This window comes from Falco naumanni, chromosome 10 (genome assembly GCF_017639655.2).
Source record: "Falco naumanni isolate bFalNau1 chromosome 10, bFalNau1.pat, whole genome shotgun sequence".
In the NCBI taxonomy this organism is placed as follows: Eukaryota; Metazoa; Chordata; class Aves; order Falconiformes; family Falconidae; genus Falco; species Falco naumanni.
In genome coordinates, this window is record NC_054063.1 from 18870921 (window position 1) to 18896671 (window position 25751).

A 25751-nucleotide genomic window follows, 5' to 3' on the forward strand; every position below is an offset into this window, starting at 1 on the left:
AGGACAGGATGGGGAGTGAGCCAGGGAGCAGGGATGGGGATGGGGAGCAGGGTGGGAATGGAGATGTGGATGGGGATTGAGATGGAGATGGAGATGGGGATGGGAATGGGGACGGGGATGGGGATTGAGATGGAGATGGGGATGGGAATGGGGACGGGGATGGGGATTGAGATGGAGATGGGGATGGGGATGGGAATGGGGACGGGGATGGGGATTGAGATGGAGATGGGGATGGGGATGGAGAGTGGGGTGGAGATGAGGATGGGGATGGGGACGGTAATGGGGATGAGAATGAGGATAGGGATGGGATGGGGTGGGGAGCGGGAGGGCAGGGCGCGGCGCTCGGCGCGACACAGCCCGGGGCCGGGGCGGCTGTGGGAGCGGGGGGGGAACGGGGCCCGGCGCCGCGCGGGGCGGGCAGGGCCGGGGTTTAGGACCCGGCGGGACGAGGCGGCGCCGGTGCCGGTCCCGCCCCGGCCCCATTGTCTGGGCGCGGAGGCGGAGGGACGGGAGCGGCGGCCGCCGCTCGCACGGACGCGGCCATGGCCCCCGCACCGGCCCCGGGGCCCCGGCTGGCGCTGCTGGCCGCCGCCCTGCTCTGCGCCCCAGGTGAGTGCGGCCGCACCGGCACCGGCACCGGCACCGGCACCGGCACCGCCGGCAGCCCCGAGCCGGGCTCCACGCCCGCACGCGTTCCCCGTCCGAGGCGACCTGCCTCCCATTCCTGCGTTCGGGATCGCCGGGAGCTGCTCCCTCCGTCCCCGCGATCCCGAGGGGATCCGCTCCCCCGGTTCCCTCCGTCCCCGCGATCCCGAGGGGATCCGCTCCCCCGGCTCTCCCTCCACCCCCGCCATCCCGAGGGGATCCACTCCCCCGCGCACTCAGGACCTTCTCCGAGCCGGAGAAGAGCCGCTCGCCCTCCGCCGCATGGGATCCCCCGAGATCAGGAGGGGATCCCCCAAGCACCGTGGGATCCGCTGTGATCTCGGGGGGATTGTGAGGGGATCTCCTCCCCATCCACGCGGGATCCTTGCAGTCCGAGGGGATCCCCTACCCACGGGAACGCGTGATCTGCCTCAGTCCTCTCCCTGCTCACTGGATCCCTGCGATCTGCCCGGGGAGCTGCTCCTTCCCATGCCCGCGGGGAGCTGTAGATCGGGTGGGATCTGTCCCTGACCGGTGGGTAAGCCCTGCCGGGATATCCCGGCGGGATCTGTTCTGTGCGCACGGGGATCCCTGTGATCTGGCTGCCCTGATCCTGGATCCCACCCAGCGGGACCTGGCACCCACTGGGGAAGCGGGTGCCCACGCCGCCGGCACAGCTGGGCAGCCTGATGGGCACCGGGGTGCAGCCAGGCCGGGGGGATCCCCACTGCCCCCCACCGCTCAGCCCTGGGGTGCTGGGGTGACCCTGTCGGGGGGCTGGGGTGCCTGGGGATGCCGTGTCTCCCCCAGCCACCCACGGGGGTGGGCATGGAGACCCCCGCTTGGCACCCCAGAGGTGGCACCCCACGTGGCCCCCGAGGCCGGTGACACAGCTCCTGTCCTGGCAGCGAGGGGTGACGGGGACCCCCCCGAGCCCGTGTACCTGCCGGCAGCCCTGGAGGTGCTCGGCGTGCCCGAGTACTACCGGCTGCAGCGGGCGGACCGGGACCTGCCCGCCAACGCCTCGCTGCGCGCCCGCACCGAGAGCTACCTGCTGCTGCGGCACGGCCCTGCGCAGCCCCTCGTCCAGGCCACCTACCCGCCCTTCAGCACCCGGCAGGTAACACGGCCCCCGCCGCCCCCACACCCCGGGGCAGCATGGCCCCCCGCCACCAGCCTCGTGTCTTTGCAGGAGGTGCCCGCCGAGACCCCCCTGGGAAAGGACGGCTCGGCAGCCTGGGCCATCCGTGCCGTCCCCCTCGAGAGCGCCGTGTCCCCGGCCGAGCCTGTTGCCCGTGTCCTCTTCCACCTGCAAGGTCCTGACTGGCTGCCTGGGGAGCGGGACCACCCTGGGGAGCGGGACCACCCTTGGGTGCGAGACCACCTTGGGGAGCGGGACCACCCGGGGGAGCGGGACCTGCCCTGCGTCACCCTCCATGCACACCACCGTGGCCGGGTGGCCCGTGGGACGTGCCGCCTGCAGGTCAGTGCCACCCACCGGGGCTGGAACCCCCCTGGGGGTCCCCACTGCTCGGCCCCCACCCTGATCCGGGGTTCTGCTGTCCTCTCCAGACACCCCTGGGCGTCTGTGTGGTGGAGCTGGAGATCCCCCCACGCTGGTTCTCCCCGGCATCCCCCACCTCACGCAGCCGCCGCCGGGCAGCTGAGCCCCCCGGGCGCCCCGAGCCCCCCGAGCCGGCCGAGCTGCACTACAGCGTGGTGGGGCCGGGGGAGTGCGGACACGGCGGGGGCCAGGAGCGGAGCCGTGGTGGGGAGGCACCGCGGTACCTGGGCATGCTGGAGCTGCGGGCGGCCGAGCCGGCGCGGCGGCAGGAGGTACGGCTGGACGACAAGGTGCTGCTGCGGGTGCCCGACGCCACGCTGCGCCCGGGGCAGCGCTTCACTGCCACCCTCGCCCTGCGGCACAACTTCACCGCTGACCAGCTGACGCTCCGGTGAGACCCCCGGGTTGGGCAGGGGGCCCCCACGGAGGGTGGCACGTGCCAGGAGAGGGATGGCGTGTGATGGGGATCTGCTGGTAGGATCAAGGCGAAGAAGGGGCTGCAGGTGGTGGCGGCCCGCCCTGGGGACCCCGCTGCCTGGACCGCCCAGCTGGAGCGCAGCCGGGGCCCCAAGCACTCGACGGCCGTGGTGACATGCCGGCAGAGCGGGGATGCTCGCGGCAGCTGGAGGTAGGGAGCGGTATGGCACCCCGGCTCCTAGGGACCCCCAGTATGGGAGGGGGCTTCTGCATGGGGACTCAGTGCAGCCCAGTAGTGCCCAGTCCGAGCAAGGGGGACCAGCATGGCAGTCCCCATCCCAGTGTGGCCCAGCTGGAGCAGGGGGACCTGTGCATTGCACCTCTCCCATCCCAGTATGGCCCAGTCGCAGCAGGGGCACCTGTGCATTGCACCGCTTCCATCCCAGTATGGCCCAGTGGGGGAGCTGGAGGACACAGGGCAGCCCTGACCCCCATGTGGTGGCACAGGGTGGCCGACTCCTCCACATTCCTGTACCTGGACCTGGCGGTGGAGAATGGGACGGGGGGGCTGGCACCGGCGCGGCCCCTCACCTGGCAGGTGGAGTACCCTGGCCAGGACCCCGAGGCCCAGAAGGACAAACTAGTGTGGGAGATCCAGGTGTCGGAGCGGGATGTCCGTGCCCTCGTCCCCCTGGTACAGGTGGGTGCCCCCTACCCTGGCCCCCACCCCTGACCCCATGAGGCCACGTGCTCAGCCCCACTCTGCCCCACAGGAGCTGGAGATCCTGAACACAGCCCCACTGACGGGGGTCCCCCGTGCCGTGCCGGTGAAGCTGGTGGCGGTGGAGGCAGGCGGCGGCGTGACTGAGCTCACCGAGCCCCCGGGCTGCGAGTCGGCCGACAAGCAGGTGCTGCAGGTGAGTGGGGCTCCCAGTGCCCCCCCGGCATCCCCTCCCCTGCCCAGGCACTGCCCGCTCCCCCTGCCCCTCTGCGTGTCCCCCTACCAGGTCTCAGATGCCTGTGACACGGTGTTCGTGGGGGGCAAGGAGAGCCGGGGGGCACGGGGGGCACGGGTGGACTTCTGGTCCCGGCGCTTGCATGCCTCGCTGCGCTTCACCGTCTGGGCACCGCTGCTGCCGCTGCGTGTCCAGCTGGGCGACACCGCGCTGGAGCAAGTGCGGGGCTGGCGCCTGCCTGGTGGCCCCGAGAGGTGAGCCCAGCACCCGGGGGGGACCCTGCCACCACTCCCTGCTGTGCTGAGCCCCATGGGTGTTAGAGGGTACATCCCCACCCCACTGAGCCCTGTGGCACTTGTGACATGTGCTCTTGCCCCACTGAGCCCCATGGCACCCGTGAGATGCACCCTTGTCCCACTGAGCTCCATGGTGCTTGGGGTGGGCACTCCAGCCCCGCTGAGCCCCCCACACACTCGTGGCACATCCCGATGTCCCGGTGTCCCCACTACCCGCAGTGCCACGGCAGAGGCAGAGGAGCCCGGGGAGGAGGCTGAGCGGCGGGCACGGGGCTGCCGGCCCCAGTACCAGCGGACGGCGGTGAAGGTCCTGGCTCACTTTGTGGCCCACCCACTCGATGGTGGCCGTCACCTCACTTACCTGCCCGGTCCTGACTGGCTCCTGGATGTCACCCACCTGGTGGCCAGCCAGACCCGGGTGCAGGACCCCCGCGTGGCTTCACTGGAGGGGGGCACCGTGGTGGTCGGCCGAGAGCCTGGGGTCACTTCTGTGGAGGTAGGCTTGGGGGCTTGTCTTTTGTGGGGGCTGGAGGGGGTCCTGGGGGTGGACAGAGGGAGGTGGGGGCCTGCAGGGGGAGGCTGGCAGTGGAGGGAGGGAGATGGGGTGGTGGAAGGGGTCCTGGCAGTTGAAAGAGGGAGATGGAAGGCTAGAGGGGGTGCTGGGGCTGGAGGGAGGAAGATGGAGTGGTGGAGGGGTTCCTGGGGGAGGAGGGAGGGAAACTGGGGGCTGGAGGGGGTTCTGGGGATGGAGGGAGGGAAATGGGAGGCTGGAGGGGGTCCCAGGGGGAGCTGAGGGATGCAGGGGCTGGGGGACCAGGGCGGGGGTGGCAGAAGATGGGGGCACAGTGGAGGTGAAGCCTGGGTGCTCAGCAGGTACCCCCCATGCCCCCAGGTCCGCTCCCCGCTCTCGGACTCCATCCTGGGGGAGCAGATGCTGGTGGTGTCGGAGGAGAAGGTGACGTTGACAGAGCTGCGTGCCCAGGTGGTGTCGGGGCTGTCCCTGATGCTGCGGGCAGAGCCAGGCCACCCCAGTGTGGTCACCACCACCGTCCAAGGGACGGTCACTCTGCGTGCCCCGAAGCAGGTGAGAGGGGTGGGGGGCTGATGCTGGGTGCCAGGGTGCCCTGTCCCCCCACCCCGGTGCCATCCCACCCGGCATCCCTGGCAGGAGGCGACGCTGTCCGTCTGGCTGTCCTTCTCCGACCGCACGCTGGCCCCTCTGGAGCTGTACGGCTGGCAGGACATGGCCTTGACCGTGACCTCGCTGGACCCTGCCGTGGCCACCGTGGGGGGCTCGCCCGGTGTCCCCGCCGCCCGCCCGTGGGTGGTGGCCGAGGGGCCGGGGCGGGGGTCTCTGCTGCAGCTCAGCCTGCATCCCCCCGACGCCTGCCGCCGGGGCCGGCACCGGGCAGCCGCACTGGCCACCGGCACCGCCTGGCTCGAGGTGGGAGCCAGCCGGCGTGCACCTACCCCCGGTAGCCCCTGGCCCCGCGGTGGCCACCCCCGGCCCAGCTCGCCCTTCCCGCGGGCCGAGGGGGCCATGTCGGGGGAGGCAGTGACGGCGGCCAGCGAGCCGCGGCAGAGGGACCCCGCAGGGGTGGGACCTGCCTCCACCAAGCTCCAGGGGCTGGGGTCTTCCTCAGAGGAGGAGGAGGAAGGCTACGGCCACGACCGCGCGGGCAGGGAGGAAGAGGAGGAGGATGAGATGGTGAAGGCTCCCCAGCGGGTGACGGACCTGGAGATTGGCATGTACGTCCTGCTGGGTGTCTTCTGCCTGGCCATCTTCATCTTCCTCGTCAACTGCATCTTCTTTGTCCTGCGGTACCAGCAGAAGGAGCTGCCGGACTCCGGCACGGCCCCCTCAGCCCCCCAGCCCCACAACTGGGTCTGGCTGGGCACCGACCAGGAGGAGCTGAGCCGGCAGCTGGATCGCCGGCAGCCGGAGCCCCCGGCCCCCGAGGTGGGCACTGAGGCCGGGCGCTGCTGCTGCGGGGTGCCCCCGGGCACTGCACCCGGCTCTGAAGCAGGGGGTCCCCCCCCTGGCACCCCGACACCCGGGGCTCCCCTGCCCCGCAAGGAAGGGGGCACGCTGGGGGGCGGCCGGAGGAAGCGGGTGGAATTTGTCACCTTTGCGCCCGCCCGGGTCCCCGAGGAGCCCCCCCTGCCCGCCCCCAATGTCCAGTCCATCCTGGTGGCCAGCGAGGATGACATCCGCTGGGTGTGTGAGGACATGGGGCTGCGGGACCCCGAGGAGCTCAGGAGCTACATGGAGAGGATCCGGGGCAGCTCCTGACCCCGGGGGGGCAGCCCCTGGCCCCCCAGCCCCGGGCAAACCAGTAAGGGACCGACCTCCTCCCCATGCCGCCCTGGGGGACACACACACATCCATCCCCCCCTTTTCCCTGCCTGGCAGCGGGCTGTGCTGCTCCTGGGGACCACTGCCCATCCCTTCTGGTGGCCTGAACCCCAAGCCCTGGTCACCCAAGGGACCAGCCCCAGGTGCCCGCCGGGGGGGTCTCCCCCTTCCTTGGGGTGCACAGCAGCACCCCTCACCTCAGTGGCCTCGGGGAGGAAGCCGGGGTGCCCTTACTGCTTTGGGTCTCATTGCGACATTGTGTTCATAGTGATGATGATGATGATGATAATGATGAGTCCTGTGGTCTGATCCCGGGGAGGGTCCCATGCCCCCCACCCCACCTGTGCCATGAGGAGGAGGGGGGTACGCGCCTTCCCCCCTCCTTCACCCTGGCCACGCATCCGTTTTGTACGACTGGCATTTTCTACCTGTAACGCCCTGGGAAGGGGCTGCTGTGAGGGGCTGTTATTTATGGAAGATTTTTAATTCTGACATTGTTACAAAAATAAAATATTTAAAAAAGACAGGCAGCCCCTGTGCCGTGCTGTCTGCCCCCGCTGCCGGGTACTGGCAGGTCACATCCTGCCACTGTCCCAGGGCAGGGGCAGCAGGGATGGGGAGGATGGTGCGGTGCTGGGGGCACCACCGTGGTGCTGCCGGCAAGAAGCAGCTCTGCCAGGCACGGCTCAACCCGCTGGGCTCCTGGGAATGGGCTCGTGCCCTTGGCATTGGCTCCACGTGGGAATAAATGTGGGAGATGGTCATGGGAAGGGCTCGGGGGCCAGTTCTGCACTGGCCCAGGTGGGGTGACCTAGGGGCAAGGGACCTCCTTCGTCCCTGTCCTGCCATGGGGAGGGGGCTGCTGCCTTCCTCCTCCTCTGCCTGCCCAGCCCGAGCACCCAGGACCAGCCCATCTCTGCCTGGCAACCCCAAGCTCCAGCAATGTCTCTCCTCCATGGAAAACCACAAGGATTTCCACACCTTCAGCCCCCCAGTCTGTCCCAGTGGTCTGGGGACCGCCCCAAAATGCCCTGGGTGATAGCAGGGGACACCCCCCCTCTGCCACCCTGCTTGTGGCAGGCTGCCCATGCTGAGCTGGCACCCACCAACCTTCCCCTTCCCTCTGCCCCACACTGGGGCTCGAGCCATTCCCCCAGCTCCCCCAAACCCATGGGACCACCAAGATGGGGTGACCGCTCTGGCTGCCTGGGGTCCTGGCCCCCCTGCCCTGCTGGCGCTGGGACCAGCATCCCTGTTCCCAGGGAAGGGGGGGTGGCAGTGCCTGGTGATCCAGGCAAAGAGCAGGCAGGTGACCGACTGGATCCCTGCTGGCAAGAAGTAGTTATCCATGTGGCAGCTGGGGATGCTCCCTGTCAGCGTTAGGGTGGTCAGAGCTGGGGCTAGCCCTCAGGACACCCCCACCCAATCCCCACTGGCCACAAAGGCACCCCAAGCAGGAGGTGACACTCCTGTCCCCATGCCAGCACGCACTGTAGTCCCCTGGGCAGCACATCTCGCAGGCTGGCAGCAAGAGGAGGGTCAAGCAGCCCCAACGCCAGCGGTGAGCCCAGCCTGGAGACAAGAAGAAAGCCATGACAGCTCCTTTCATGCACTCAGGGCCCCCAGTGCAGGCAAACTCCGGGCATGCAGGAAAGCGGAGAGAGCACGGGAAAAACTCGAACCCTTTGGGGTTCCTCCACCAACCCCAACCGCCGCGGCGAGGGGCTGCGGTGGCTGCCCTGGGACCGGGGAGGAGCGGGCACTGCTCACCAGGGATGCTGGCAAGGAGCTCCTGATGCTGATGAGCAGGTACCAGAGGACCTGCCACCAGACGGGCAGTGTGGCAGCCGGGTAGCGGTCCTTGCCAGTGGGCTGTGGCACTGCCTGGTAGCGCTGCACATACTGCAGCCTCTCCCGCTCCAGGACACCTGCGGGATGCGGGCAGGGTGCTGAGTGCCCGCTGAGCTCTTGCTGGTGGCAGCCTCCCACCCCAGCTTGGGTCCTACCTGCCATGAGGATGGAGGTGAGGCCGAAGAACATGCCCAGGGCCATCCGCTAGAGCGCTGAGTGCAGCAGCCTCTGCCTGGCTAGGAAGGGGTCGATGAAGTGGTCCTTCAGGAGCACCAAGGCCACCAAGACTACCACGTTGGCCAGGAGCAGCCAGGCATCTGGGAACTGCGGGGCAGAGGCAGGTCAGGCACCAGCCCTCACCCACAGCAGGCAGCTCAGCATCCCATGGGACACCCTGGCTCCCACCCCAGCCCTCACACATCAAGTCCATGGAGCTGCCAGCCTCATCCCTCCGGACCACCACGGCTCTCAGCCTTGGCTCTCCACCACCACCTCAACCCCTCTCCGGGCTGTCCCTCTTACCGTGTGGGTGCCCCACGTTCCTGTCCCTCCCTGGCTCCCTGTTCTCTGTTCCTGCTGAACAGACATGTATGACAGCCCAGAAGCAAAAATCCCTGTCAGCCTCCGTGGCTTCTTGACAAAGCTTTCTGCACGCACCCCCCCTTACTCAGGAGGCTTTGCTCACCCCCCCAGCACAGCTCTGCTGGGTCCTCGCACCAAAGCCCCTCGCTGAGGCTGGGGTCTCCCCCTGCTATAGGGGTGTCAGAGCTCCAAGTGTGCTGGGGGATGTTGTGCACCCACCATCTCCCACCACAGCCTCCCAGGGCCACCATAAAGCATCCTTCAGTTCTTCCATGTCCTTGCACCCCCTCCTGCACAAACAAGCCCCTCCAGGCTCCCTGGCACAGGGGAAGACCCCAAAGGCAGAGCTCCCCAGCCCATGGCCACAGCTCCTGGTATTCCCACGGCCCCCAGCATCCCCATGGCTCCTGGCATTCCCACGGCCCCCAGCATCCCCATGGCTCCTGGCATCCCCATGGCCCCCTGCATCCCGACGGTCCCCAGCCATCAGGCATCCCCACCTGACAGAGGGATGAGCTCTCCGGGACTGGGGGGCTCTGATGAGCTCTGTGATAACCAGCAGCTGGGCAAGGGAAGAGCCGGGTGGCAGATCTTGGAGTCACCATGAGTTGTCCTCTGCAGCTCCCTTGTGCCACGGAGTGGAGCAGGGTGTGAAGGACCCTCCAGCAGACAGCACCAAAAAGCACCAGCCATGTCACACCTGCCTGTGGTGTCGCAAGCACCCTCCTGCCCACCTCAGCCCCAGAAAACGGAGGAAAAGGAGGGAGCCCCACGCTCTGCTCCATCACCCATGGAGGTCCCGGAGCTTGGGGGAGCCTGAGCCCCACCACGCCACCAGAGATGCTGTACCAAACCGGTGACACAGTGGCACGCCAGGAGCAGAAAATCATGGCTCCTGCAAGACCCATGTCCCCCAGGTGCTGAGTGTGACCCAGGTGGGACCACCGGGTCCCCATGGCTCCCATCACCCCGAGGGATGCCGCAGGTGCGTGGTGTGGTCCCTGAGCGGAACCCACCTCCACCAGATCCCCCGCTTCCTCCCCACAAGTGTGCAGGATGGAGCCACCCCATCACACTCCTCCGCCCCACAGCACTGAGCTGGCTTCCTGCAGCCCTCGACCACAAACCGGGAACAGAAGGCACATGAGTGGCAGGCAGCAGACGGGGCCACAGCCGAACCATGTCCCCAGGCCACTGAGAGAGGACAGGACCACCCGCCCCCTGGCTCCCCAAGTGCCATGGGGCTGCCCCACAGCCGCTGAGCAGGATGGAGGGGCTCTGCCTGCTCTTGGTGACTCTCTCCGCCGCAGCGCCCGGACATGGTACGCCAATATCCCCACCCTGTCCTTCCCTGTTCCTCTTAGTGTGCCGGGACCCCAGGGTGATGGCTCTGCTGATGTCCGAGCCGGGTCCCTGCTGCCTCCCCGGGGCAGGGGGTGTTGGTGGGTGCAGAGGGGTGTTACCAGCGGTGGTTCAGCACCGAGCGAGGATGCTCCGCGGGCAGCTCTGCAAAGTTGAGCTCTTTGCCTTCCTGAGGTGCTTGACACTCCTCAATGTGCCTAGTGGGAGCGAGGGAAGGGTGTCCCTGCTTGGGGGGCGGTGACTCTGGGGACCCTAAAAGGGCTCTCGGGGCCACCCTTCCCACCAGCTCCCACCCCAGCCCTGTGGGAACCGGGTGATGCTCTCCTGGTTTTGGCAAGCAGGAGCCAGAACTCACCCTGTCTGCTGGTGTCACCAGCATTATCGCCCTGGGATGGCTTCTGGGGACGATACTACCTGCTCGCCCCGGCCCGGCAGGGTCTAGAGTGGTTTCACACCTGAAATGGCTGCCAAAAGCCGCCTCGGTGCCTCTACTCAACTGGGGGATGGTCGCCATTGCCTTCATTTCCGCTGACGGCTCCTTCCCGCACCTTTGCCGGTGCCTGCCTTGGGCTCAAGGCACAGTGCCCGGCAGGACTGCGGGGCGGCTCTTCCTTGCTGCACCCCTGCTCCCACACTCATCCCTTACCTTTTCCTTTAACATTTTTAACACCAAGCCAGAGCCCAGCAGTTAGGGCAATGGTTTCCCATGGAGCCCACCGGGACACCCACTCGACACACCCCACCAGTGGGGTTTTGGTGGCAGTGATGGCGAGCGCAGCTCATCTCACTCCGGGGGGCAAATCCTTCTTCCCGGAGGAGCCCAACAGTGGATTTTTCCGGTGATAACGGCGGGGGCTCGGCTACAGCTGTGTGTTGAGGCAAAGGGATGGGAAAGAGGGGACAGGGAGGATGGGATGGAGCCCTGCACCCAAAATGGTGCCGTGCCCTCAGGGTGGCTGGGGAGAGGGAAAAGCCTAAAACGAGACCGCGGTGGCGGCAGCATCCGCTCACCGGAGGCACAGACTCGCAGGGGTCCGGGCTGGGGGTGCAGGCAGGCAGGTACGGGCAGCGGGCAGACCCTCTCTGTCGGCAGGGGCAGTGAGCTGGAAGGCAGCGGTGTCGGCAGCCCAGGCACGTAACGGCACCCCACACTTCGGCATTCCCCCCGGTGAGTGCGCCCCAGTACCGCCATGCTACGGCCACCTTCTGCCTCCCCCAGCCTGCGAGCAGACCCCACGCCAGGACTTGGCCCCGGGGCATGTTGCCCACCCAAGAGGGGCTGACGTAAGGACACAGGGACTGATTTTTAGGGGTGCAAGAGAGATGCGGCCAGGGCTCAAGGGGGCTCCCCACAGTGCCACCCATTTTGTGGCAGCCTGGGGAGCCATTTTGGAAATCCTTCCCCGGAGCAGCATCACTCTTCAGGCAACTGGGACGCACACTCCTGCACCCTCTTCATCTGCCCCCTGCCCTCCCCATGGCTATGCGCGGGGGTGGCGGGAGAGCCATGTCCCTCTGGTTTGCCATCTGTGAGCCACAGAGTGCCCAGCGGCTGGCACAGGAGCGGCGCGGCGCTCCGGCACGCCGGCACAGTCAAACCGTCTGCTCCTCGCTGCGTCCCCATGCTTTGCCAGGAGAGTCAGGGCTGAGCCAAAAAAAAAAGGGGGGGTGTGGGGGGGGTGGCCCCCCGATACCCATTGGCCTCACTCCTGCTTTCGCCTCGGTGTCTGCCAGTTCTCAGCAGGGCTCTGGGTGTGTGTCCGTCTGGTGGCACATCTGTCTGTCCTACAGCCATCAGCCCCACCATGCCACCTCTTTCCCTGCTCAGGGGGGCCAGTCAGCCCCGGAGGAGGGTCCCAGCAGGCTCAGCCCCTCATACCCTCTGCCCCTTCCCCCTTGCAGACCCCACGGAGCCGATGGAACCTCGCAGCACCCCAGCAGGCAGCGCGGCTGGAAACACCTCAGTGGCACCAGGTGAGCACGGAGGGCTCCTTGCACCCATGTTTCGGTGAGGAGTGGGGAACCCGGGGGTGATGGCATGCCATCCTGCTGCTGGTACCCCATGGAGCCAACAGTGGCATGGGGGACAGTGCCAGGGCCACCGCTACCCCTGTCCCCTGTGCCTCGCCAGCTCCTGGCACGCTGCGGCTAGCCGGCGGCCGGAGCCGGTGCGAGGGCCGGGTAGAGATGGAGCAGGCAGGTGCCTGGGGCACGGTGTGCGACGACGCCTGGGACTTGGCTGACGCTGACGTTGTGTGCCGGCAACTGCGCTGCGGCTGGGCTGTGCGCACCCATGGCAGTGCCGCCTTCGGCCGGGGCACCGGACCCATCCTGCGGGACGAGGTGCGCTGCAAGGGGCACGAGGAGCATCTCTGGGACTGCCCGGCTGAGCTGGAGCATGACTGCAGCCACAAGGAAGATGCTGGTGTGGTGTGTTCAGGTGGGTTTGGTGAGTGCTGGGTCCAGCAGCCATCGGGCAGGGTCTGGGCTCTGGTGCAGGCAGGGTGCAGGCAGCGCACCCCCAGCTCTGCTCTCTGCCCACAGAGCACCAGGAGTGGCGGCTCTCCGGGGGCCGGGACGGCTGCGCCGGCCGGGTTGAGGTCTTTTTCCGTGGTACATGGAGCACAGTGTGTGACAGCACGTGGTACGAGCTGGAGGCCAGCGTGCTGTGCCACACGCTGGGCTGCGGGGAGCCCCTCCGGCAGCTCGCCTTTGGCCACACGCTGCCCGGCAGGATGCTCTACCAGTGCGAGAGCCAGCAGCCCTCGCTGGCCCACTGCCAGTGGACCTACAACAAATCGGCTCCATGCCACCAGTCCCAAGCGGCTGGCGTGGTCTGTAATGGTATGAGATCCCCCCTTACCTGGCCCTGTGGTTGTGGGGGGCTGCCTGCTTGCTTGTGGCCACGGGGGTCCCCTGTGGATGAGCTGCAAGCCAGCTTCTTCTGTCCCCTTCCTGCCAGGCTCCCAGGGCTTGCAGCCACCAACCCCAATGGCCACGGTGACACCAACCAATGTCACGCTCCTGCACGGTGAGTGTCCTGCAGACCTGGGTCTGGGGGGGCTGCAGGGAGCACCCAGTTCGCCCTCCTTACCTGGAGGAAGGATGCCTCAGGTGTCACGAGCTGTGTCTGTTCTCTGTCTCAGCTGAGGAAGGCTCCCTGGCTGTGGGGTCACAGTCCCCTCTGCACATGCCCCTCTTCATCCTCTGCCTGGTTCTGGCAGCACTGCTGCTGCTCACCGTGCTGGCCTTCACTGCCACCCTGCTGAGGGTGAGGAAGAGGAGCGGTAAGGCACCCCTGTGGGGGTATGGTGGGCTCTGGCCAGGGAGGGGGTGACACTGCCAGCCCAGCTAGGGCCACCCCACACCCAGAGCTCAGCCCAGCTGCGGGAGCGGGGCTGGCTGTGCCATGGAGCAGCTGAATGGGCCACCCCCCTTGCCCACGCAGCCCACACCATGTCCTCCCACGGGCTAGCCGGTCCGGTCCTGGTGACCCACAGCACCCAGAACCCCAGTGCGCCCTCGGGGACCTCCAATGACTACAGGGACGTGCCTCCCAGCCTTCCCAAAGGACCAGGTAGGTCTGGCAGATGAACTGCCCCCCTGGGGGCTGTAGGGCAGGAGATCATGGCTGTAGATGTCTGCCCCATCCCCATCTCACCCCCAGACCCACCAGTCCCGGCCCCTCCCACTGCCAAGGACTCCGACTCTGACTCTGACTACGAACACTATGACTTCAGCAGCAAGCCGCCCGTGGCCCTTTCCACTTTCTACAGTGAGCATCCCACCCAGCCCCGGGACCCCCGCCGCCCTGCCCTGGGTGCCCCCGCTGATGCCCCTTCCCTGCCCTCCTCGCAGACTCACTGCGCCGGCAGCCCAGCGAGCAGCTGCTCCCGCTGATGCCCAGCCAGAACGGGACGGAGCCGTTCCCTGCGGAGGGTATGGCATGGAGGTGCCTGTCCCTCTGTCCTGCAGCACTGGCTGGCTGTCCCGTGGGTGGGCGAGTGGCTGTCCTGCAGCCCGGGGCTAACGGGAGCCCTGTGCCCCGCAGTGCCGGCCAGGCTGGGCCCCCCATCCTGTGGCAGGGGGAGCAGCTCCTCCACCTCCTCCTCGTCGTCCACCGAGCCCTACTGCAATGACAGTGTGCCCCCCCAGCATGCCTGCGCCTGCCCCCCACCCGCTGCCGGCAGCACCTGCCAGCACGCAACACACACCACCCATGACTGCAGCAACTACCCCAGCACAGGTGGGCACTGCCGTGGGCTCCGTAGTCCCAGCAATTGGAGCAGGGATGGAGACAGTGGCAGGGATGGAGAGACCCCAGGGATGAGGAACAGGGATGGAGAGACCCCAGGAATGGAGAGACCCCAGGGATGGGGAACAGGGATGGAGAGACCTCAGGGATGGAGAGACCCCAGGGATGGGGAACAGGGAAGGGGACAGCCCTAGGGACGGAATGGTACTGAGGGACCCCAAGGGATGGGAGCAGGGGTGGAGGATGCCAGTAAGAGACCCTGTTTCCTCCAGCTCACCAAGCAACAGCCTGTGCGCCCACCCCAGTGCTCTCCCCACCCTGGGTACCTGTGTCTCCAGCAGACCCTGAGCCCACTGACAGCTCCAGTACCTCCTCGGGGGAGTGGTATGAGAATGTGCAGGACACGGAACCACCGGGAGACCTGTCCTCAGACCCCGGTGAGGACCCCACACTGACAGGGCAGGAGTGGGGCGGCGCTGGGGGCTGCAGGGCTCCCCTCCCCCCGCAGCACCCTCCTCCTGCACCCTGCCCGCCTGCCTGATGGGTGCTCTCCTTTGCAGACTGGCCAGCTCCATTTTTGCCCTTAGGGGGACACACGCAGGACCCCAGCTCCTCTGAGGGCAGTGACTACGATGACATCCAGGGCTCTGCCTACTGAGGCTGCCTGAGCGCCACAGACAGAGGGTCATGGCAGGGGACACTTGGCCATGCGGCCATGGACTTGCCATGCCGCTGCCGTCTCCTCCGTGCCAGCACCGGTCCCAGTGGATGCTCGGTGCAGGTGAGATGTACCGGGCTGTATGCTGCAATTAAAAGCTTTTCCCAGTGGGCCACCGTGTCCCTCAGCCATACAGGTTGCTGGTCACCAGCCCCACAGTAGGGGAGCTCCCAAGGGCTCTCCCAGCTGCCCAGCCAGGGATAAGTGACCCAGAGGTGTCCCTTCCTGCAGTCCCCTGACAGGCTGGTCACAGCCGTGGTGAGCAGCATCGTCTGCACCAGCCACAGGTCCCGGCAGCCAGATCTTTTGTCCCCAGCCCACAGCAGTGTCCTGTGGCACTGGGGGTGGTGCTTAGCCCCTAGGGCTGGCCCTGCAGGGGACGTGGGGTGCTGCCCCACAGCCATCCCTGCCACTGCATGGCAACACAGCAATACACACACACCCCCAAGTTTCCCCACACCCCACCGGGCCACGATCCTCCCCATCCCAGGGACACACTGGCCACTGTGCCAGTAATCCCCGGTGTGGGGGCTCGAGGGATGCTCATGGGGGAGGCACTGGGATCCCATCCCAAGTACACTGGCTGGTGCTGTGTGGCAGTGCTGTGTGGTCCTGGTCCCGTCTCACACCAGCCCAGGGTTGTGGGGCAGATACCAAGCCGTGAAGTGGGACATAGCCAGCTTCCAGCCCAGGGTGGATTTGTCCCCCCCACCCAGAGCTCAGGTGGTGGGATACAGCCCCTGAGGGGAGGATACCCCCCTCCAGCATCCCATGGTCCGCCTGAGCGAAGCGACATCACCCTGTGCCAGGCACAGCTTGAGAACAGAGACACTGGTGTGCTTGGGTGCTGCACCCAGCCAGGCACAGCATCCAGCCATCACCCCTGGGGCTGGGACCCCTCCATCCCCCTGTCCTTGGGGCTTTCCCTGCACCCCACATGGCTCCTTCCATCAGTAAACCAAACTGAATGGCACGTCTCCCACCCCAGCACCTGCCAGAGGGTTTCCATCTCCCCAGGCGCCATGAGGTGGAGCCTCGGCAGAGGCTGGGGTTCAGACCCACCCCCGTGGAAAATTTGCCCCCTGCCACATCCTTCAGCTGTTTACCAAGGCGAGAGGCTCCGGTGGCCCCGAACAAAGGGGCCGCACCGCAACAACGGAGGAAGCACCAAAATAGCAACAAAGCCCCAGACAAAGGGGAGAGCAGCAAGGCGAGAGCAAGGAGACGGGTGCTGAGAGCAGAGCTGGGACAGGAGCGGGCATGGGGGTGGGCACAGGGGGTGCCCCCAGCCACACTCGTGGCTCCCTGAGCCAGGGCGGTGGGGCTGGTACCTTTGCAAGGGCAGATGTCGGGGCTGAGCGGACCGTGGCATGGATGGGTAGCGTGCTGATGCCCAGGGGGTACCGCTGCCCCAGGGGAGGGGGATAACCCCCCTCCCATCAGGGCACGGGGCAAAGGGCCTTAAGACAGGTACAGCAGTGCCAGCCGTTTATTGGAGCTGCTGCTGCTCCTGCAGGGGTTGACAGGCGCTGGGAAATGCCACTTCCACCATCGTTAGGATAACAGCGGCGTGCTGACAGCTGACAAGCCCATTCCTGCTCGCACCAAAGGCAGCTCCTGCCTCTTAAAAGGCTTCTCACGGGCAGGCGGCATGTCAGCACGTCCCAGCGCTCCCCCCACTCCCCCCCGACCCCTCCGGAAAGATATTATAATCATCCTTATCTGTCACAGCACGCAGGCGATGCTGAGCTGACTTGCATTGCTGGCAGCAAGCAAGGATGCTCTAACCGAGCCACGGTGCAAACCCCGCCTGCAGCACCTCAGGGCTTCCAGAGCCACCCACGCCTTGGAGGGGAGGTCTGGACCCTGGGCACCCCACATCCATGGGGCTCAGGCACCCTCAGATAACAGGGGGAGGTAGACTTTTCCCAGGGACGAAGAGTCCCAGGACACTAGGGGTGAATCAGCAACCTCAGGTTGATTTGGGGTAAGAGGGGCTCAGCTCCTGCCTGCAGACCCCAGGGCTGAGTCCCATGGGAAGGGTTGGCCCAGGAGCAGGTCTGGGGCATGCACCCTTTCCCAGGGCATTGCCAAAGCTGTGCCAGCGGACCCCCAGCACCCTGTGGGACAGGGCTTGCTCCTATCACAGCCCCAGGCTGGTCTTGGGGGTCAGCAGGACCCCCAGGATGAGTGGGAGGGGACTGGGACAGGCAGGGGCTGCAGGGAGCAGCCCACAGCCTTGCACTGGGGGGGGTCAGCACTGCCCAGCACAGGCAGGGGCAGGCAGCAGCCCCTCTCTGCCTGGCCAAAGGGATGTGGAGGCTGCAAGGAACCAAAGGAGCCGGGAGGGGACTGCCAAGCTGGGTTACCTCCAGGGATGCTGAGGCCTGGCTGGAGATGGGATGCTTGTGCTGCCGGCATCACCTGCATCTCTGTGCAACCTCTTTGAGCACCTCTGCCCGGCCCTGCCTGCGGCTGGCAGCCCACAGCAGCCCGCCACCCATCACACCTCAGTGAGCTTCCTCTTGAGTCATGGAAAATCTTCAACCCAGAGAGTGTTTTGGGGCAGGAAACTCCCAGGGGAGCCAAGCCCCAGCTCCAAAGTTGGGGACCAGAGCATCCTGGGGCTCCGGGCAGCAGCCCAGGGCAGTAGGAGGGGATGGAAGGGCTCCCTAACCTCAGCCAGCTGCCCAGGAAGCTCTATGCCCCCAGCCCCACTCCCCAGGCACTCTCCTTTCAGCAGAAATGTCACCGGGTCAATGGAAAACAGCTGACTTCATTAGCATGCATGACCTGGATTTGGAGGAATTAATTAGGGCACAATCAATTAATGCCTCTCCCTTCCCTGGGCCATCACAGCCTGTGCCCCACGTGCCCTTGCAGGCGTATAGGGTGTCCCTGGTGTGCCAGCAACCGGCAGAAGTGGGGACATGCCTGGATGAAACCTTCCCCCATCGCTATCCTGTGGGACCATCGCAGCGCTCCCATGGCCTGCAGGGCATGCGGTGGCTTGGCATGGCATGGCATGGCATGGCATGGCATGGCACAGCATGGTGTGGCATGGCACAGCGTGGCATGCATCAGCTCCTTTGCAGGAGCTGGTGGCAGGGGCAGCGCCCGGCGCAGCACGTTTCCTGCCCTGGCACGGCGACGCTGCTCGCCTGAGCGGTGACCGCAGGCAGCGGTGAGGGTGGCGGGGCAGCTGGGGCAGAGCCGAAGCAAGGTGGCGAGGAGGAGGCGGGAGGCAGCCGCTGGCGAGGGGAGGCTATTTTTGGCAGGGGCTGGTGTTACGTGAGAGCGGCCGCAGGTCTCCCGGTGGCAGCAAGGGTGAGATCCAGCCCTCGTGGGAGCTTGGGCTGTTGAGTTTAGTGGCCGCCGCCGGTTTTCCCCACTGCAATCCAGTGTGCTGGCTCCCAAAACAGCTCACCGGCACCAGGGAGCTGCTGTGGGGGCTGGGATTTCCCCTGGTGAATGCTGCCAGCTCTGACCCCCCAGAAGCCCCCCACATCCCCCAGCTCGTGCCCCTCAGCTCTCCTTTGGGCACCAGGGAGCTGCTGTGGGGGCTGGGATTTCCCGCGGTGAATGCTGCCAGCTCTGACCCCCCAGAAGCCCCCCACATCCCCCAGCTCGTGCCCCTCAGCTCTCCTTTGGGTGCCAGCTCTGGCTGCCCCGGGCTCTCACTTGGCCACACTGCCTTCCAGCCACCGGCAGCGTTGTGGGGACCCAAGGGAGAGCTGGGGTCCCTCTGAGCCCCCCAGCACCTGGTATTCACCATCCCCCAGGCTCGCACCCTCTGCAGAGATGAGGGACGCCGAGATGGGGGCTGAGCCCCACATTTCTCTCCCCTTTGCTCTCGCACTCAGTGGGACCTGGGGAGGCAGCTGCCAGGTTGAGACTTCAAATGAGCATAGATGTGACGCAGAAAACCACAGAGGGAGGAAAAACAGCCTGTTCCTGCCCGTCCCCCCTCGCTGCCTTCCCCGGGCCTGGTAGCAGAGGTGGCGGTGCCCACGGCTGCCTCCTGCTCAGCCGCCGGTGCCGGGGCGGAGGAGGTGGCCAGCTGTGCCGATGGCAGCCTGGCCGCTCGCCCTGCGCCTGCTGCTCCTGCTGTGGATGTGGGGTGAGTACGGTTGAGGGGCTTGATGCAGCGGAGGGGTGTGGGGGTCCCAGCTGCTTTACCCGAGGGTACCTGCTGTGCCAGCAGCTCTGGAGCCAGGGGTGCCCGGGGGACCCCGCCTTGCGCATGTTGGAGGGCTCAGCCCCGTGGCTGGGGCTCACCGCTGGTCCTGTCTCCGCTCACTCATAGCACCGTGCTGGGTGTCCCACGTGCCACCCCTGGGCAAGCCCCAAGCACGGGGGCTTGGACCAGGCAGGAGGCTGGGTGCTGGCGGCCAGCAGCGGGGCTGCCGAGCCCACACCAAAACGTGGGCAGCGAGGAGAGCGCAGGCGCGCCGTAGCCAGGACCACGAGTGTCCGTTCCCCACCCAGCACCGGCGGTCACCCGGATGATCGCCACATCCCTGGAATGACCCTGCTGGTGCTGTCCCCTCATCCTTGTTCCCTGCTGGCTCCTGCTGGCTCCAGCTGCCCCTGGGTCCCCATGGCACAGGCACCGTGCCGCTCCGGCTCACTGCGGTAATGGCGGCACCATCCACTGCTGCTCGGCTTCAGCCTCCTTGCCAGTAGCAATGCTAGCTAGTTAGGGGTAATTAGCAGGTGCCCTTCTCTGTCTTTTTTCATCCATAATTATCCGCCAGCAGATGGATGGGCGGCCAGGCAGGCAGCGCTATGGCCAGTTGCGTGAAGTCGTTTGTATTTATTTATTTCAATTAAAGGTGTGAGGAGGAGGAGGGAGAGCAAATTCACCGAGAGAAACAGAAAATCCTCTTCTATTGCCAAGGAAAAAGCCCACACGACCCAGCCTCCTCCTCCCGCCCCCGGTGCTGAGGGACAGGCAGCCGGGGGCCTGTCCCCACGGCTGAGCTTTGGGGACAGAGGTGTCCCCCCATCATTACAGCCAGGTTGGCAGGGTATGGCATGGCTGGGGAGCTCCTGGCCACCATTGCCAGCTCCTGCATATTTACCCAGGCATAAAGCTGGGGAAAGGCCCCCCGAATCACCTTTCTGCCCCCAAAATACCCAGCAACAGGCCAAGAGCCAGGAGCTGCTGCCCCAGGCTGGGGGTCCCTCTGGCCCCAGGGTGAGGAGCAGGACTGACACCCCGTTCCCCCTCTCTCTTGCAGCCATTCCCTGCTATGGAGGAGCCACTCTGAGCCCTGGAGGTGAGACTGGGGGGGGGGGGGGCAGCGCCTCGGGGACTGCTCCGCGGCTTCGTTACCAAGCTCCTTGGCCACGGCTTCGTTAGCGTGGCACCTGCCTCGTCTGGGAATCACAGCATCACAGACTCTGTGCGGCTGGGTCTCCCAGCTTAGCCCCATGGCACCCACACTCCCCAAGCCCCCCGCTTGCCCGTGCACCCCCCAACACCCCGTTTCCTTCCTGCTCCATTCTGTGAGAAGCCCTGGCTGCCACGCCGGTGCCCAGCAGCATGCCTGGCTGCAGCGATGAGCCAGCAAGGACTTCTCCAGCCCTGGGTAGAAAACACCCTGCAAAGAGAAGAAACCCCCCCCTAACACCCGTGCTTTGCCCGCAGAGCCCAGCCTGCGGCTCACTGGCAGCAGCTGCCGCTGCACCGGGATACTGGAGGTGATGTGGGAGAGCCGGTGGAGCCGAGTGTGCCAGAGCAGCATGAGCAAAGCCAGCGCAGATGTCATCTGCCACTGGCTGGGCTGCGGTCCCACCATCGCCAACCCCCTGGAGTTCATCCTCGCCAGCGGGAAGGAGCCACACATGTCGCTGTGGTGCCGGGGGCTGGTGGACACCCCGATGGGGTGCCGCTGGGTGCCGGCAAACTGCACGGAGTATGCAATCCTCACCTGCAGCGGTGAGCCTGGACCCCCACCCCAGCCACTCCCCGCCCTGGGAACCAGCTGCCCCAACCTGGCCCCTCTCTTCTCATTTCAGAGCCGGAGATAAACACCCCTGAGCTGCCACCGGCACCACCACCCACCACCCCAGAGCCCACCGGTAAGAGCCCCATCCCTGCCCGGCTCTGGTGGAGGGGAGCAGGTCGGCAAGGGCCAAACCAGGGGGCATGCACAGCCTGCCAGATTGCCTGGTCTCATTAATAATGTCTGCAGCATCAATGGGGCAATTAAGCTTCATATGTGGTGAGCTCAGGGATTTTCTGCTCAATAATGGAAAGAAATGGCGTCCCAGTTGGTAATGACATTTTTTTCCCCCCTGTCCCACATCAGGACCCGCCAGGCTGCGGCTGGTGGACGGAGACGTTGGCTGCTCAGGCTTCGTGGAGCTGCACAGGCAGGGGCTGTGGGGGTCCGTGGCAAGCAGCCAGGGCATCCCACCAGAGCTGGCCACCCGCATCTGCCAAACTCTCCACTGTGGCACCGCCATCAGCAGCCACGGCTACACCAAGCCGGAGCGGGAAAGCCACTTGCCGGTGCGGTGGGAGGTGGTGGAGCCCTGCGAGAGCCGTCTGCTCCTCGACTGCTTCAACAGGACCAGTCCCTGGCGGGGGAAAGCACCTGCCTTCATCATCTGCTCGGGTGAGCGCTTGCCCCAGCACGGCCCCGCTCCTTCCCCAGAGCCCTGGCTTGCCCCGGCCACACGCTGGGCTGCCCTCGGCAGGCTCCGGGACTGCCGGCTGCTCCGAGACGGGACAGCCCCGCAGGGCTCGCTGGGCTGGATGCCCTAAGCAGAGCAACAGCCCCCTGCCTCATACACCCCGTCCCCCAACTCCTACTCATCCTCTCCTGTTTGCAAAGGCAAAACAGGAAATCTCCCCGGTGTGCTGGGTTCCTGGCAGCGGCACCTCCAGCCCCAGGCTTCAAATGCAGCAGCGCTGCAAGTAGGAAAAGCTGGGGAGCCAGAGCAGCTCGCAGCAGGCACGATGTTAGCACCCCAAAATCCAGCACGGGCATGCAGGGTATCTCAGCAGAGCCCAGCACCCTGCTCGTCCACACCTCTTGGGTGCTTGCCACGAGCATCTCCCCGCAGAGCAGCTTGGTGCTGGCACCACAGCACAGAGAGACAAGCTGTGGGGTGAGGAGAGGGCTTGCTCCGGGTTCTGCCATCTGCCCGAGCTTAGCAGCCTGCCTGTGGGATTTGGGGGTTTAAGGGGCCGTGCCGCAGCAGCTGGCAGAGCGGGCTTCCCTGCTGCGCTTTGCATGGGGACAGCTCAAAGCTCAACACGTGGCCCTGGTACGGCGCGCGCATCCCCCTGGCCCTGTGGCACAAGGGGAAGCCGAGATGCCGTGAGCATCTCTGTGCCATGAATTGGTCCTGAGCGCCAGCAGGATGCTGAGCCACGCCAGCCAGCCACGAGCTCCTGCCGTGGGTCTGACCCCTGCCTCTCGCCCCCCAGGCTCCCAGCCCCAGGCCCTGCGGAGGCTGGCGGCCGGCCCCACCCCCTGCGAAGGGGACATCGAAGTCTTTCACAAGGGGCAGTGGCAGGTGCTGTGCGACCACCGGCAGCAGCGAGCTAAGTGGGGCCAGCAGCTGTGCCAGGAGCTGCGCTGTGGGAACCTCTCCTCCAGCACCGAGAGCCGGGACCCCCCCCTCGAAGGGCGTCATCTGCAGGGTCCCCACCCTGCACCTCTGCTCCATCAGCCTTGAGCCCTCCCAGACCTGCTCCCGGACCAGAGTCGTGTGTAAGCCACCGTGCAGGGCTCAAGCCCATGGGGACCATGGGGGATGGGCAGCACCTGCTGCTGGGCATCCTTGGCTGATGCTGGGAGCTGGGATTTCCACATGCTGGACACCTGGGGAATGGGTAGAGGGTGCGAGCTCGGGGCAGGGGATGGGGGAAGCCATGCCAAGGCTCCCTGTAGCCCTCCTGGCAGGCGGTGCGTGCTCAGGCTGCCAGCATCAGCCTCCGCCCAGGCACAAGGGTCTCATCCAGTGACACCCCCCCTCTCCCCAGGCGAGGACTCAAAGCCACGTCCCACCGGCATAGCTGCAGGCACCATCGTGAGCATCTGCCTGGCCCTGCTTCTCTTTGGCATCCTCTCACTCATCTGTGGCCCTCCTGCCTACAGGAGACTGATGAAGAGAAGTAGGTGACAAGCTCTGGATCCCCTCCTCCTCCTCCTCCTCTTTCTCGCTCTGCCATCACCATGCAGCAGCTGAGGGCTGGCTTCTCCCTGCATCCATCCCTGCCGCTCCCCCCCAGCTCCTTGGTAGGGTGGTGCTGGGAGATGGACGTGCTGCTCAGCCTGACAGATCCCCCCCTGCCCCATTGTCCTCGAGCCTGCCCCACAGGTGTGGGCACAGAGAGGGGGTGGCCAGGGAGCGGGGATGCTTTGCAGGCTGTGGCAGGGATTAGGACACAAAAGAGCAGGCGGAGGGTCTCGGGGGGCGGTGGGGGGATTACCAGGCAGGGGAGATTATTTGGGACGGCATATGGGGCCGGCGGGGGGGAGGCAGCCGGAGGAAGCGAAGCCCGGGGCGGGGGCATCAGGCAGCTCCTGGGAGAGATCCCCCCATCACCGCCCACCTCTGCCTTCCAGTCTCCAAAAAGAAGCAGCGCCAGTGGATCGGCCCCACGGGACTCAACCAGACGGGTGAGGTGCAGCGCGGTGGTGCTCCTTCGGCGGGGCTGGGGGTGGCTTTGGGGGTGGCTGGGGGGCTGCTTGCCCCCTGACTGCAGCAGGCACCGGCGGGCGGAGGTGTGAGCAGCGCCCAGCCCTGGCTCCTGCTTCCTGCCGCCGCATTGACTCATCGGCACGATATTAACTCAACTGGGAGAGCCGAGCCCTGACTGGTGGTGTGGGAGTGGGTCCCGCTCTTACTCAGCCCCCTTCCCCTCCCGGGTGCTGAGGCAGGTGTGTTGTCCCAACCCTGTGGCTGCAGCCCTGAACCCCCCATCCCGACCCCTCTCCCACCATCTCTTCCAGTCTCCTTCCACCGCAACAGCACCGTCACCCTGAGGCCTCGGGCGGAGGGGCAGCGGGTGCAACGGGGGGACAATGAGTACGCTCAGCCCCCCCAGAAGAGCTCCCACCTCTCGGCTTACCCAGGTAGGATGCTGGGAATGGTTCCTCTGGCTCCCCTCCCGCACACACCAGTGGGGATGAACCGCCCGGGTAGGGGCATTGTGGCAAGACTTCTGCCAGCACTGGGCGAGGGGCTGTGCTGGGGCTGGGGTGCACCCCCAAAGTGCCGTGACAAGCCGCATCCATTCCCCCACAGCCCTGGAAGGCACACACATAGCTTCCAACCCGCCAGACAATTCCTCCGACAGTGACTACGACCTGCACTCTGCCCGTAGAGTGTGACCCCCTCCGCCAGAGCTGGGACCCCCGTGGGCTGCCCCGGTCCCCAGCCCAGCCATATCCCCCCACCTGCCACCCAGTGCTGTCCCAGGGTGGTCACCCACGTGGCAGCAAAGCTGTGCAACTGCTGAATTAGCGGCTTTTCTGGCATTTTTGGCAAGCTACCTCATTTCCTTCGTCAGCCACCTTCCCGCCCTGCAGGCAGGGGTGGGATGCAGCATAAGAAAGGTAAATTTTGAAGGGCTTGGTCTAGCGAAAGACATCCCCACCTGTGGATGCAGCCGACGGAACAAGATGATCTTTGAAGGTCCTTTCCAACCCAAACCCTTCTGCGATTCTACGCAACAACTAACAGAACAAAGCTGATGGAAGAGATGACAGATACCTACACGGCTCACCTCAGAAGAAAGCCTGCCTGTATCCCCCCTAAATGTGATGGGAGACTTTTGGGAAAGGGTCCCCCCAGGCCCTGCCAGACTTGGAGCCAAATGCGCCCCTGCTCCCCGAAACGTGCCAATACTGCCGATACGGGGCACCAGGCAGACACAGCGCGGCTCCAACCCCGCCTGGCTCGGCTTTGGCTGCACCCCGGTACCCCAGCACCTTTCTGAGAAAGCTGCCTCGCGCTTTTGAGCCTCCCTTGTGGGAGCATGCAAGGTGGGTTTTGTTTTATTTTTATTTTTTAAGCTATTTGTGTGAGTTTAAGAAGCAGCTGGGTTGCTGCAGGCTTCATACCTGCACGGAGAGCAGAGCAGCCACAGCCATTCGGAGGGGGGTTGCCAGCGTCTGTGTCTCTCAAACCCGGGATAACCGCACTCCTCCTGCCACCTGGGCCAGGCTGAAAGCAAAATCGGCTGCTGCCTGCCAGGCGCTCTGGTACCGGGGTGCTGAGCTTCGCAAGAAAGACTGCGAGACCCGCGTCTGCTGGGTTCCTGGGGGAGCTGTGAAGACCCACGCTTGGCTGTTTGTGTGGGATGGTGCGAGATTTGCGCAGATGGATAAAGCAAAAGCATGGACGCGAGGAGCATGGGGAGGGTAGAAATACTGAGAACAAGTCCAAGATATTTAATAAGCAATGACCACTGTAATAAAATTGTTTTTTCTAGTAATTACATCTTGTTCTCTTACTTCTGACACTACCGTGCCATGCCTTAGACTATCAGCCTCCCAGCTGGGGAGGGAAAATGTGGGACAGCGCCAGCCCAGGGGATGAGTGAGAAACGATGCCAGAGGAGGGGAGAGACGGGCTGATGCAGATAAGCCCCATGCAAACGGGCCCCTTAGGAAAGATGAAAACAAGGCAGGGAAGATGAGTTTGAAGATGGTCCTGCGAGAGGGTGAAGGGCTTTATTGACCAGATCAAGAGGAAGTTGGCGTGAGGACGCCAGGAGGGCAT

The 25751-nt window shown here is 65.7% G+C and overlaps 3 protein-coding genes across 3 annotated transcripts; all 3 read left to right on the forward strand.

The window, feature by feature from the left end:
- The first annotated feature begins 390 nt into the window (after positions 1-390).
- On the forward strand, positions 391-6750 carry TMEM132A (transmembrane protein 132A). Its single transcript, XM_040609587.1, has 11 exons — positions 391-609; positions 1554-1765; positions 1838-2128; positions 2218-2600; positions 2688-2837; positions 3134-3326; positions 3400-3543; positions 3634-3836; positions 4098-4374; positions 4771-4962; positions 5047-6750. The coding sequence occupies exons 1-11, from the start codon at positions 543-545 to the stop codon at positions 6169-6171; spliced, it is 3237 nt and encodes a 1078-aa protein (XP_040465521.1). The 5' UTR covers positions 391-542; the 3' UTR covers positions 6172-6750.
- A 5186-nt stretch (positions 6751-11936) lies between these two features.
- On the forward strand, positions 11937-15094 carry CD6 (CD6 molecule). Its single transcript, XM_040609645.1, is given in 12 exon segments — positions 11937-12003; positions 12161-12469; positions 12574-12873; positions 12992-13060; positions 13176-13316; positions 13478-13606; positions 13697-13804; positions 13888-13968; positions 14081-14184; positions 14186-14275; positions 14557-14721; positions 14872-15094. Coding segments are annotated over 12 exon segments (1635 nt in total). The 5' UTR covers positions 11937-11945; the 3' UTR covers positions 14953-15094.
- A 3874-nt stretch (positions 15095-18968) lies between these two features.
- Positions 18969-25736, forward strand: CD5 (CD5 molecule). The gene is given in 11 exon segments (XM_040609649.1): positions 18969-19122; positions 20246-20284; positions 20656-20946; positions 21027-21089; positions 21320-21628; positions 22447-22634; positions 22636-22732; positions 23005-23136; positions 23591-23644; positions 23978-24100; positions 24273-25736. Coding segments are annotated over 11 exon segments (1434 nt in total). The 5' UTR covers positions 18969-19070; the 3' UTR covers positions 24359-25736.
- Positions 25737-25751: the final 15 nt, after the last annotated feature.

Excerpts from the sequence above, each read along its gene's own strand:
- TMEM132A (XM_040609587.1), top strand. The coding sequence starts at position 543 with ATGGCCCCCGCACCGGCCCCGGGGCCCCGGCTGGCGCTGCTGGCCGCC. Across the intron at positions 3,837-4,097 it reads CTGCCTGGTGGCCCCGAGAG|TGCCACGGCAGAGGCAGAGG; the intron begins GTGAGCCCAGCA and ends CACTACCCGCAG. Across the intron at positions 4,375-4,770 it reads CTGGGGTCACTTCTGTGGAG|GTCCGCTCCCCGCTCTCGGA; the intron begins GTAGGCTTGGGG and ends CCATGCCCCCAG.